This window comes from Leuciscus leuciscus (genome assembly GCF_965113295.1).
Source record: "Leuciscus leuciscus genome assembly, chromosome: 1".
Lineage (NCBI taxonomy): Eukaryota > Metazoa > Chordata > Actinopteri > Cypriniformes > Leuciscidae > Leuciscus > Leuciscus leuciscus.
The window spans coordinates 24,867,822-24,882,041 of NC_138725.1; the positions used below are offsets into that span (position 1 = coordinate 24,867,822).

A 14,220-nucleotide genomic window follows, 5' to 3' on the forward strand; every position below is an offset into this window, starting at 1 on the left:
CTCCTCGGTGGCAAGGCACCGGGGGTGGATGAGATCCGCCCTGAGTACTTCAAGTCTCTGGATGTTGTGGGGCTGTCTTGGCTGACACGCCTCTGCAACATCGCGTGGCGGTCAGGGACAGTACCTTTGGACTGGCAGACCGGGGTGGTGGTCCCTCTTTTCAAGAAGGGGGATCGGAGGGTGTGCTCCAACTATAGGGGGATCACACTTCTCAGCCTCCCTGGGAAAGTCTATGCCAGGGTACTGGAGAGGAGAATCCGGCCGATAGTAGAACCTCGGATTCAGGAGGAACAGTGTGGTTTTCATCCCGGTCGTGGAACACTGGACCAGCTCTATACCCTCTACAGGGTGCTGGAGGGCTCATGGGAGTTTGCCCAACCAATCCACATGTGCTTTGTGGATTTGGAGAAGGCATTCGACTGTGTCCCTCGCGGCGGCCTGTGGAGGGTGCTCCGGGAGTATGGGGTCCGGGGCCCTTTGCTAAGGGCTATCCGGTCCCTGTACGACCGGAGCAGGAGCTTGGTTCGTATTGCCAGCAGTAAGTCAGACTTGTTCCCGGTGCATGTTGGACTCCGGCAGGGCTGCCCTTTGTCGCCGGTTCTGTTCATAATTTTTATGGACAGAATTTCTAGGCGCAGCCAGGGGCCGGAGGGGGTCAGGTTTGGGGACCACACGATTTCATCTCTGCTCTTTGCGGATGATGTTGTCGTGTTGGCCTCATCAAGCCAGGACCTCCAGCATGCACTGGGACGGTTTGCAGCCGAGTGTGAAGCGGCTGGGATGAAAATCAGCACCTCCAAATCCGAGGCCATGGTTCTCAGTCGGAAAAGGGTGGTTTGCCCGCTTCAGGTTGGTGGAGAGCTCCTGCCTCAAGTGGAGGAGTTTAAGTATCTTGGGGTCTTGTTCACGAGTGAGGAAAGGATGGAACGGGAGATTGACAGGCGGATCGGTGCAGCTTCTGCAGTAATGTGGTCCCTGTACCGGTCTGTCGTGGTGAAGGAGCTGAGCCGCAAGGCGAAGCTCTCGATTTACCAGTCAATCTACGTTCCTACTCTCACCTATGGTCATGAGCTGTGGGTCATGACCGAAAGGACAAGATCCCGGATACAAGCGGCCGAAATGAGCTTTCTCCGCAGGGTGGCTGGGCGATCCCTTAGAGATAGGGTGAGAAGCTCGGTCACTCGGGAGGAGCTCAGAGTAGAGCCGCTGCTCCTCCACATCGAGAGGGGCCAGTTGAGGTGGCTCGGGCATCTTTTCCGGATGCCTCCTGGACGCCTTCCCGGGAAGGTGTTCCGGGCATGTCCCACCGGGAGGAGACCCCGGGGAAGACCTAGGACACGCTGGAGAGACTATGTCTCCCGGCTGGCCTGGGAACGCCTCGGTGTCCCCCCGGAAGAGCTGGAGGAAGTGTCTAGGGAGAGGGAAGTCTGGGCATCCCTGCTTAGACTGCTGCCCCCGCGACCCGGCCCCGGATAAGCGGTAGAAGATGGATGGATGGATGGATGGATGGACTTATTTGTGTGAAATCTTATATACGCATTTATTCTATCTGACTTGTTTGTAAATGTGAACTCGTGAAATCTCAATTCTCCAGCAGCAGTCGTCTTTGTTGTAAACTAATTCAAATCAAGCGCTCTTTGGTGACGTGGATGATTACGTTACCGTTGCTCATCTGTCCATCATCGTATAAAGCCCGCCCTGACAATTTGATTGGTCCGAAAAATTTTTGTTCGGGCATAATAGCTCCTCAACGGAGCGAGTACAGACCGAACTTCCCGACCAAAAAATGTTGTGGGCGGGGTTCGGGCTGGCACCCAGGCTACAGAATCCTGACACGAGAGCAAGAAATTGCATCCAGAGCAAAGAAAAGCGTTTTGAGAGAAACACTTTTTTTTTTTTTTTTGAGAAAATGTTTTCACACTGATAGCAAAAAATATATATTTGAGAGTTTTTTTCAAAGTATTTTGAGAGAGATTTTTTTTTTCTCAGAAATAATTAAAAAAAATTCTAATTTTTATTTTTTTTGTTCTATGAGAAAATACTTTCTCTCAAAACTTTTTTTAGTCTCAAATATTATTATTTTTTGCTATTGGTATGATATCTTTTTCTCTCAAATATTTTTTTTCTCTCATGAAATGCTTTTTTGCTATCAGTGTGATAACTTTTTCTCTCAAACTTTTTTTTCTCTCTCAGATCATTTATTTTCTCGCATGTAATAAAGACACAATTCTCTCTCCATACACAACAACAACCCAGTTCACAACAACAACCCCACACTCTCCCTGTCTGGAATGTTCTACAGTATGGCATAAAACAATTGGATGCATTTTTTTTCAATGTAGGTATACAACATGCAAAGAAGCTACATGTTTTTTTAAGTTGCTCAAGCAAGTGGTGAAATATTTTACCATGTACTTATATTAAAATCGCATAGCCTACATTTTAAATTAAAACATAAAATTGACAAAAACAGCAGACTCATACCCTTTCTTTTGCATAATTTAAATCTTTATACAATAAAAATTGCATGTCACAAATAACTTGTTTTTCCACCTCCACGAATGAGACGAGTGTTGTTGCCTTGTTGAAGTAAATAGTTTTTTCCCTTGATTTACCCCGGTCTTAACGTCTCAGCATTGCGATTCTCTTTGTACACATACACTCTTTAATAGACTGCACGTTTAAACACAATTTAAAACCCTTAATCACTCCTAAAAAAGGACAACACTTAAGGTCTTTGGGGTCATTTTGACCCCAAACTTTTAAAGAGCGATTGCATAAGGAAATATACATTTTTTATATGGAAAACTATATATCATTTTTTTTATTTACTTCTCAACTATACATTTATGCTGTGTTTTTGTGGAAATTTTGAAGTTTTTTACCTATTTACTGCACAATTACATAACTAGGCCATAAATTGGCTCATGAAAAATTATTTTTTAAAGAAAAAATCACTTAAATGATGATCTTAATTAAATCTAAATAGTTTTTGGACATTGCTCTAAGTGTTAGGGATAGAATACTGACATCTGCTGGTTTGTGGAAAAACTTTAGACATTATAATTAAAGAAAGAAAGTGCAATGACCACATATATCCAATAGAGGGCCATAGAGACTCATTCATTTTCACTTCATTGTTCTTGATGCTTCAACTTCTCCTCACAACTTTATGATATATATTTTGTGAATATTTATTCAAACATTTTGAAATACATAAAAAATATGTAGTTTTGTCAGAGTTAGAATTTGTTGTTGTTTTCTGATATATTTTGAATGATCTGCTTTTGCAAATTATTATACATACATTTGCAGAAACATTACAAGTCACCACTATGACATGACTGTAATGTGTGTGTGTGTGTGTGTGTGTGTGTGTGTGTGTGTGTGTGTGTGTGTGTGTGTGTGTGTGTGTGTGTGTGTGTGTGTGTGTGTGTGTGTGTGTGTGTGTGTGTGTGTGTCTGTGTGTGGGAACAAGCTCCATGTTGCATATGTGACATTTTTCAGATTTATGCCAGTTTAGTTGATTTTATTTGCCAATTTCTATAAAAATGCTCTCTGTTCCAGTGACATACATGTGTGTGTTTGTGTGTGTGTATGAGATAGAAAGTTCGTTCCACTTTGGGTTTATGCTCTAGGACCAGACCTTCATTTAAATGTAATTTTTTTTAGATTTATGCCAGTTTTGTTTATTTTAATTGCCAATTTCTGTGAAAATGCTCTCTGTTGCAGTCACATACATCTGTGTGTTTGTGTGTGTGTGTGTGTGTGTGTGTGTGTGTGTATGTGTGTGTATGAGATAGAAAGTTCGTTCTACTTTTTATTTATGCTCTAGGACCAGACCTTGGTTTATTTGTAGAATTTTTCAGATTTATAATGGATTTACTGTTATTTTTTTGACAAACAAAATAAAAAAAAAGTCATTTTTTTCATTTTCCCATTCATTTTCAATGTGGGGTCATTTTGACCCCAAAGACCTTAAAAGGTAAAAAACAAATTACACACCTTTAGAACAACCAAATCAAGCCCAGTTTTTTTGTGCATGTTTAGATAGATTATTTAGGAAAAGTCACAGAGTTTCATGCCCCTGAGATGAAGGTAACATTTTTAAAAAATGAAGGAAAAGTCCATTGGGGTCATTTTGACCCCAAAGAGTGATTAAGGAAACAGCGTCAGCCTATTATTCAATGCATAACTTCTACTTGTATTAAGTTGCTTAAGCAAGTGGTCAAATATTTAACCATGTAGGCCTTATATTAGGCTAAATCGCAAACATTTTAAATTAAAACTTTAAAATGGACAAAAACAGCCGACTCTCATGCCTTTTCTTTTTCATTTAAATTTTAATACAATAAATCTTGCATGTCACAAATGAGACAAGTGTTGTTCATTATGTCGCCATGTTGAGGTAAATTGTAGTTTTCCTTGCTTTACCCCGGTCTTAAAGTGAAAAAAGTAGTATTTAATTAAATAAGAAATAAATACATGATTCAGACATACTTTGTCCTGTGTTGGAGACATTTAGTTTTCACAAGCATTAATGTTAATTCTGCAAGAAAAATAAAGTTTAGTTGATTAGTTGTTAAATCCCAAATCAAGATCAATGTACCTCATTCATGCAAAGATACTTATTTGATCAAAAGGATTGTAGTATTTTATAGCACTTGTCTATTACATCAGAGTTCACTTTTGTCCTGTCACTTCATATTTCTCTATTTGAATTATGTTGATGTACTGAAAATGAAATTAATCTTTTTTTTCTCTTTCATTTCAGACCTGATGGAAGTGAAGGAGGAGAGTAAAGAACTGAGTGAAGTGAAGGAGGAGAGTGAAGAACTGAGTGAAGTGAAGGAGGAGAGTGAAGTGAAGGAGGAACATCATGTCAAACCTGGAGAAAAACCTTTGAGTCGCTCAAAGACTAAAAAGACATTTTTAAAGAAAAGAAGAGGCAAGAAATCTACAACCTGCACTCAGTGTGGAAAGTGTTTCACATCCAATCATCTTGATGCTCACATGCGAGTTCACACCGGAGAGAAGCCGTTCTCATGTGATCAGTGTGGAAAGAGTTTCACACAAAAAATACACCTTACGGTTCACATGAGGATCCACACTGGAGAGAAGCCGTACGCATGCGCTCAATGTGGGAAGAGTTTCACGAATTCATCACACCTTAAGAGTCACATGATGATCCACACTGGAGAGAAGCCATATGCATGCGATAAATGTGAGAAGAGATTCACGAATTCATCACACCTTAAGAGTCACATGAGGATCTACACAGGAAAGAAGCCGTTCACATGTGATCAGTGTGGAAAAACATTTCTTAGGTCATCAAACCTAAAGGAACACCTGACAGTTCATACCAAGGAGAAGCCGCATTCATGTTCTGTGTGTGGAAAGAGTTTTTCACAGCTGCAAAGTTTACATGCACATCAGAAAATTCACACTGATGTGAGAGAGTACGTGTGCTTTGAGTGTGAGAAGACTTTTACTACATCAAAAAGTTTAGAACAACACGAGAGAATTCACACTGGAGAAAAACCTTACAAGTGTTCACACTGTGACAAGAGATTCAATACGTCATCAAATCTGAAAAGACATGAGAGGATCCACACTGGAGAAAAACCTTACAAGTGTTCACACTGTGACAAGAGATGCAGTCGATCAGAACATCTGAAAGCCCATGAGAGGATCCACAGAAGCGAGAAGCCGTACACGTGTGATCAGTGTGGAAAGAGTTTCTCCATTAAAAGTCACCTGAAACGACACAAGAAGATCCATGCAGTTGAAGGGAGTGGATTGGAATCCACTGCTGCTTCAATGTAATGAGTGATTATAATCAAGGTATTAATCAATATTTTCCTTCTAAATATCACATGGGTTGAATAACTTCTCTGAAGATTTTATTTTGTTATAGAAGTTACCCGTGTGATTACTGAAATATTCTTTTCGTGTATTCTTTAATTTCAGTATTTGATATCTGGATGCAGCTTGCTTATTTATCCCGGCTTCTAGAAATGAAATGTGGACATGTTTTGTGTTTTAGAAAGGTCTTCAACATGTTAAAACATATAGGGGTCATTGAAGTCTATTCATACTTTGCACGTGGCGTCACAAGTACTGTCTGGCGGGCAAGAACGTCATTCTCCAGCAACAAAACCCAGTAAACTAATCAAGGATTTTGCCAGGACGTTGTTGTTGTGCGATTGGATGCACTAACCGCAGATGAGATAAACAACCTTCACAGTATACACGTCTGTGCAGTGATCATTCCATCACTCCATCAAAGGTAATTTCAACATTTGTTTGAATACAATGGGTGTATGATTGATCATGTAATTGTGTCTTTAAGTTACCCTGTAGTTTCGTCAATCAACCCCACCAGCTGGTTCGGCGAGTCAGCTGTTTGTGTAACTAATGGCGCTTTTCCATTACCAGTACCAGCTCAACTCGACTCGACTCGACTCGACTCGACTCGGCTCGGCTCGGCTCGCTTTTCGCTCCGTTTTCCATTGCAGATAGTACCTCCACAATAGTACCTGGTCGTCATAGCGACGCCGCAGGAAACTGCCGTGACTTAATCTTTTACGCGAGACGCGCAAGACACACCCGCTACCCACACACACAGGACAATGGAGGAAATCGAGTGTATGCTGTTTTTGGATGTTTTTGCTGTTTTTTATTCAGGATACTCCGTCTGGCGCGTGCAATGATGACGCAGTGAATAGTGACGATTCTCTCTGACCAATCAGCAGTCTGCTGTGTTTCACGTCACATTTTAGTATCGCCTCAGCTCGCTCAGAACCGCGCCGGAGGTGGTACGAAAAAAAGTACCTGGAAGCAGGTACAGGTACAACTTTTACACAGTGGAAAACCAAACAGAGCCGAGTCGAGTCGAGCCGAGCCGAGCCGAGGCGAGCTGGTACTGTGTAGTGGAAAAGCGCCATAAGCTAACTACGTTCACACCACCACCAGCGAGAGCGGCAAAATTCATTGAAAATGAATGACTTCCGGGTACTTTGACGCTCTCGCCGGTGGCGGTGTGAACGCACAGTAACAGTTGACGTCTTTTGCTAACAACAACAAAAGTGTTGTTTTAAGGTTTGTGATATCTATGGTTTTCAATGAAAACCAGAGATGACCCAACAGTAGAGCTAGATTATTTACGGAGGAATTATTACTGCTCTATTATCATAAAAAAACCTTGTCTGCTTTACACAATTTAGCTACCTTGGAGTTAACCCTAGTCCATAGTTATGCAGCTAGCTCGGTAACAGACTTGATAGCTACTAGAAAGACCTGGAACTACAGGACTCTACCTTGAAAATACCCATTTGTTACCCGCCAGATATCCATGGTAGTCACGTGACTGCAAAGTATGAATAGTTTAAGGGACCATTTGTCAGTTAAAGCCTATATTTTCCATTTAGACTAAAGTGTCCTATCCTGAGAGAAAGAATTTGTTATCTTGATGTTTTGAGAAGAGACTCCTGTTTATAGTTAGAGCCTGGCCAAATCCAACCTTGGAAAAGATGTGTGTCAGTGTGTGAGTTGTTGTTCGAGACATGCTGGCGCCCAGCAACCCAAATCTGTGACTTGGAAGATCACGACGTGCCTAACTTCAGGGTCTGAGTGTCAGCTGCATAATCTATGGAGATATACTTCAGTCTATATGTATATGTGTGGAAAATTACTATGTTTATCAATTTCTTGGCCAATGAGAATCATTCAACCTGTAAGCAATGACGTAGCTTAGACCTTGGAAATGGTATAAACTGCTGTGATCTTTGTAACTGTAAGCGGGGCGGCCTACGAACTCCTGTGTGAGTCTTGAAGCTGACTTCTGCTGATGAAACTGCAAACTATCTTCAGTAAAACTTTTCTTCAATTTTTTTATAATTCTGACTCCGGGTCTTCTTTCAAACATCTGGGGCCTCATTTATAAACGTTGCGTACGCACAAAAGGAGTACGCCGCTCTCTACGCAATAATTGGTATTTATAAAAAGCAAACTTGACGGGAAAATCTGCGGTCCTTCACGCAAACTCTGACCCAGGCGTACGCACAAAAATGGATGAAATGAGAAATGGCGACACTGTCGGCAGATGGAAGAAACACGTGAAAGTGTGTGAAACTGTAGACTGTTGTGTAAAAGAAATGGCAATATTGCCTCTCATAAATAACATGAAGACTTCACAAAGCAAGTCTTACAATTAACAGCCTACACGAACACCCTTTGATCGATCTGCAGTGTAAAACAAACAAAATCAAACAAAGATTACAACAAAATATGTTCTGCAATAATATTGGCATGTTATGCAATTCCTCCTCATAACACATCTGTAGCTTGTCAGATGCAATCAAATGGATGGTAATAAAATGCCACAATGCGCTAGACGCTTTTTCGCATCGACTTTGATGTCCGACCATTTCTTTTTTATTTCGGCCACGGTCCGAGGTTGTGAGGCTGCAGCATTAACGCGCCGTGTAATCTGCAACCTTTTGCCACTCAAGTGCCTTTTTGGCATTAGTAATGCCCACACTGTGCCCTCCAAACAACATTTTACTCCTCTTTTCCACCTCGCCAACGATAATTTCTACTTCACATTGAGTGAAGTTACGTTACGTTTCTTGGGTTTTCTCTCTTTGGTTTCTTGGTGTTTGCCATGATTTCACAATCGATGAATATGAACTTGTGGGCGTTTCACAAACTATTTATAAGCAACTATGGGCGTGACATGAAGCCGTAAAAGCTGCGCTACATTTAGAACTGATTGTGATTTATTAAGGGAAAACTGCGTAGGATGTGCGTGCGCACAGTTTTATAAATCCGAATATTTCTGTGCGTACGCACGTCCTATGTTTCATCCGTACGTCACTTCTGACGCAAATCCTACGCAAAGTTTTATAAATGAGGCCCCAGGTCCTTGGGTCCTAAACTGTTAACCCCTAACACAGTGGAGAAACCAATTAGTTTCCTAACAGCCATGATGAGTGACAGGACAGATTGTAGGGGTGGGCGTTCTGACAATTTTATATTGTGATCTTGAAGACGAACTACTTTTCAGTTGAATCATCGAGATTGTGATCTTTTATGTTTTCGTACAATGTACTGTGAGTTGTGAAACACCGTCGTGATACTCCAGTGTTTTGCCAGATGTATCATCGGTTTACTCTTTTAATTCCTTTTATAACTGTATCATATATATTGTTTAATTCCTTTTATAACTGTTTTCATTTTGCTTGCTTTTATTTTGTGTTCCTTTCTGTGTAAATTTCAAAATTGTTCATATTGAATATCATATCATATCATGATATTACCCTTGAAATGTATTTTTCTGTGGTTGTTCTGAGATTGTATCATATTTATGATCCTTTTGCAATATTGAAGAATAATCAATTCTATCGGTGCCCGTTCTCTAAATCCTTTTGGTCAAACGTTTTCTTATTAGTTTTCTGCTGTTGTAACAAATTGGTAAAATGTCAGAATCTATTTTTATTTTTATTTTTTTGTTTCATCTTTACAATGCCAAAACCATTCAATGTAATCCTGATTTTAGAATATTCTAATCTGACATAAATTCCCTTTTTGCTTTCCACAAAACAGTGGGTTTTTGCTAACTCTCAAAAAATGACAACTTTAATATGCTATAAAACTATCTGTGGGGTATTTTGAGCTAAAACTTCACACACACACACACACACACACACACACACACACACACACACACGCACACACACACACTCTCTGGGGACATCAGAGATTTATTTTACATCTTGTGCATTATACCACCCCTCTAAGAAAATGTCCAAACCTTTAAACTCAAAGTTTTCAAAAACATATAGGCCGTTTCTCAATATGCGTTCTTGTCTGTACTTGTGTTCTTGTGGACTTGTCAAACGTCATCAGTCGCTGTTCACATCTAGCCAAGTCCAGTTCAAATCCCCGGATGTGTTCTTGATCCGCCCCTTTTACCGAGGATGCATCGAGAGGTGACTTGTGCGGACTTGAGACAGCCAGGTATCCCAGAATGCATCTCACACCAACCAGCAAGCGTCAATAACAGAAGAGAAACCCCGCGTAATTTAAAAATACTGCTGTTATTGTGTCACAAAATGTAGTTTTAAGAGTATGTAGGCGAGAATGTAGTTGTTTAAAGCTCAAATCTTTGGTTTATTTATAAAGATAGCGCCTATTTGAAAATTTGATCTGACGTTTTCGGAGTTGTGAGATCCAGGCAATCGGACGCTCGGCGCTCATGTACCCCGCCGAGAACAGCCTTTCCTCGGCTAGTGCTGCTGACGTTTTGCCGCTGGCTCAGATGTCTCTAGTCTAGTGGTTTAACATGATATATAAATCGTCTTGTGTATATCTAACGGGTGATTTATTTATGTATTTATTTTATTTGTCTCATTAATCTATAATCTGTTCCCTGGCAAAACGTTTTGGTTGAGGTCAAAGTGAAGTTTCATAGCTTTTATATATTTAGTCTATTTAACTTTAACGTTGTAGCCTAGAGAGCTGACTTATGTTTGACTGAATCGTTTGCTAGCTTCTTTTAGGCTACTTATACTTTTATAATGGCTATTATTGATCATTAAAACTGTAATTTAACAAAAAAGGTTATGTCATGGTATTATTTATATATATATATATATATATATATATATATATATGAAGAGTTCAGATGCAAAAGCCTCTAAGTGCCATCTGAAATTTTCTTCTAAAATTATCATTTTTATCAAGCTTGTATATTTAAGTTCAGTAATTTCACTTAAATAACAATTAATAGGTAATTTTCATTGCCATTTAAGTGAAATTACTGATCTTAAATATACAAGCTTGATAAAAATGATCATTTTAGAAGAAAATTTCAGATGGCATTTAGAGGCTTTTGCATCTGAACTCTTCATATATATATATAGGCCTACACACAATATTTTGTTATACATGTTGCCTACATTCTCTTCACTGTATATATAATCAAATAAAATGACAACCCTGTCTCTTTTTGCTAAATGTCAGTTTTAATGATCAATATTATGTTTTTTATGCATCATATTTTTAAAATGAAAACAAAAAGAGTCAGGTTTGTGTCTTATATTTCGTGTTGTTATGCAGTGAAGATAATCAATTGCGTTGCCTGAACCACATTTGTGTGGCCATTAATATATTTTTTTAAATGAAAATGAAAAGAGGCAGAGTGGTGGTTTAAAACATATTTTGTTTTATTGTAGCCTAAATATATATAAAGAGATATAGGCCTAACCGGAGTAGCCAGAGCGAGTTGAGTGACGCTATCAAGTACGCTGCTGTTCCATTTGCAGAATAACCGGACTTGCGTCCTCCCGTCCTCGGGAGTTCGTTCTCCTGAATCGAACTTGGCAAGTCCGAACTACCAAGGACGCAAGTCCGAAGTTTGCGTACTTGGTATTGAGAAACGGCCATAATATCCTTGAGTCTATAAGGAACCTTTCATTTTTCATATTGAGGAAATGTAATATAAGCCTTCCTGTAGCTCAAACAGGAGAGTGTTGGCGCTTGCAACGCCAAGTAATGGGTTTGATTCCCAGAGAAAGTTAGAACTGATATGAATGTAAATGTGTACTTTGAAATGCAATGTAAGTCGCTTTGGATAAAAGCGTCTAACAAATGTAAATATTGTATTGATTTGTGTTGTGTTGCCTAATTCAGTCTCTTATGATGTCCGAATACATCCCCCTTGTTTTTTTCTTTTTTTTTTCTTGTTTATCTCACTGTTAATGTCTGTAACCTTCATTTGCAATTGAAAAATAAATGAGTCTAAATTATAAAGAAAAAAGCTAGAATAAGTGATCAACTGTCAGCATATACAGGTGAACTGATGGCTATTCTGCTAGCAATACAAATAATCAGGGAAATAGAAAAACAAAATGCGATCATATGTCCAGATTCATATTCAGCAATAGTCAGTATTGATAACCAAAAGGCAGAATCAAGGCCAGACATAGTAATGGAAATATGTCAAAAGCTCTTTGAGTTAAACCAAGGTAGGATAGAAGTAGGCCTACAGTTTATGTGGATTCCAGCCCAAGTGGATATTAAAGGAAATGAAGAAGCAGATAAATTAGCCAAGCAAGTAGATGACGAAATGGTAGAAATTGAACTACCACATAGTTTAAGAGAAATACAATCAGTGATAAAAGAGAAAGTGATTAAAAAGTGGCAACAGTTTGGGATAATGAGACTAAATTAGACATTTATATGCAATACAAAAGAAAGTGGGAAAAGGTAGTAAGAGTGGGGGAAATGGGGGGACGAACATATAATTACAAGATTAAGGCACATACAGGTTTTAATAAAACATTACATCTAATATCTAAACATCCAACGGGAATGTGTGAGAAATGTGGACAGAGTGAAACTGTAGAACATGTGATCATAAATTGTAAGGATTATGAATAAATAGAAGTGCTAAGAGAAGAAATATGGAAGAATGAAGGAAAAGAGTTAACATTAAAGAATATACTCAGATATAGGAAATGGTACGGTAAAGGTGTTGTTTCATTTTCTGAATAACACAGGATTAATTAAGAGAATGTAGGAGAAGTGTATATATAAGAGAGGTAGAGGGTGCGGATAAGATGATGATGTACAGGTAAAGGAAAGAATATCTGAAGGAAAACAAGGATATAGTGAATTATTGGGAGTTAAAAGGGTGGAAACTGGAGGAGCTGAACACACAGCGCCAGTATTTTTTTATTATTATTATTTGTAGTGGGGATGGTTAGAAAGTGTTCAGATGAATAGTAAAATGTTTCTGAGCCAAGCTACCTGATGATGGCAGTAATGCACTGTTTAGAGCGGTTGCCAATAAAAGAAGAAGAAGAAGAAGAGGAGTCTTCTGAGAAGAGCAGTTCACAGTATTTCTCATATTTACACAACCATCATCGCACACTGTTCTGGCGTCTTCCCACTGAAATAAACATTTAGTGCAGCAGCAGCGAGCATGAGGAGAATATGTTGAGTTCATTCAGACTTGAGCGATTTTGTGTTCGTTTGTGTGATTGTCTCGATGTTTGTGTGAGAACTGTTACTGAATGTCAAGTCAAAAGTTAAAGTTTGAGATCTGTGAGGAGAATTGATGGGAATCGATCTCAAGTGTTGCTGTTGCCATTTTATTTATACTTAAATGTTAGTCTGAAGTCCTGTGCTGTATATTTTGTCAGAAGTTTCAGTTTTTACCCAATTTATTATGCTGATGTCTTCTGATCCCCGGTACATTTCCACGTAAAGCTCATTTCATTGTTGTCAACACACTGAGGTATTTGTTGGGGAATTTCTTTTGTCTCATGCTAAAGTCTGTATACTATAATGCCAAGCAGAAACTAGGTCACAGGGTTTGTGAGAATGGAAAGTACCCTGAGAAATCTGTACATTTATCTTATGGGAAAATGTGTATGGTGAACAGCAGTAACGGTACTGAAAAACATGTTACAATATGTTTTTTAAAAAAATGGTATGGTCAGAGATTCTCCACCAATAGAAAGAAGGCCTCGGGGAGAATGTTTTAATGATGGCGGCATCCCGAGGAGGAGCAAGAAGGAAAAGATAAATGTACAGATGCTCATTGGGTATCTAGCGATAAGAAAAAGGCGGCTGAAGACTGACCACTGCAAGTCAGATGAAATTCTTCTGAGACCTGGAACTTCGACTCTGAGATTTTTTTTTTTTTGGACGAATTGAGATTACATTATTTATATTGTTCTCCAGAAATATAAAAGCAAACTTATATTTTTGATTTTGTCCGATCAGCTCCTCTCACTGCATTTTATCATCAGTGTGGAATGCTGGAATATTCCCATCGGCTACAAGTGAAGACGAGCATCAGAGCATCAGGAAGAGCTGAAATCTGTAAAGACTGAGTTTATTAAAGAGGAGAGTGAGAACATGAGTGATCCAGAACCCTGCAGAATGAAACACACTGAAGATCCTGAAGAACAAAGAGGTTGGTGTTTATTCTTCATTCATTCATGATGCTGAAGAACATTCATGTTAGAAACGTGTTTGTCTGTTTTCAACAAATGATCAGTAAAGGGAGATTTGAGAAACTTTCATCTTGGTTGTCAACATCAGTTGAAACTAATTATTTGAGCTTTTTCATTTTACATTTATTTTATATCTGCTTCTCAAATTTTTTGCAACTGTTACCAACATTTTGGACATTTCTCAAAATAGTTT

At 39.1% G+C, this 14,220-nt stretch overlaps 1 protein-coding gene and 1 long non-coding RNA gene across 5 annotated transcripts in view; both read left to right on the forward strand.

Annotated features, from left to right (window-relative positions):
- Positions 1 to 6,390, forward strand: part of LOC309500266 (uncharacterized protein) — a 55,778-nt gene extending 49,388 nt beyond the window's left edge. For 3 of the 4 annotated variants that reach the window (XM_082171825.1, XM_082171822.1, XM_082171823.1), the window contains one exon: positions 4,775 to 6,390. In XM_082171825.1, the coding sequence (XP_082027951.1) occupies positions 4,775 to 5,826 (1,052 nt within the window). In that variant the 3' untranslated portion in view covers positions 5,827 to 6,390. The remainder of the gene's footprint in view (positions 1 to 4,774) is intronic. The other variant, XM_082171824.1, reaches the window with a different exon arrangement.
- Positions 6,391 to 12,738: 6,348 nt separating this feature from the next.
- The window catches only part of LOC309503269, a 30,189-nt gene continuing 28,707 nt past the window's right edge, over positions 12,739 to 14,220 (forward strand). Inside the window, exon 1 of the long non-coding RNA XR_014207589.1 lies at positions 12,739 to 13,987. This is a non-coding gene — a long non-coding RNA (uncharacterized lncRNA). The remainder of the gene's footprint in view (positions 13,988 to 14,220) is intronic.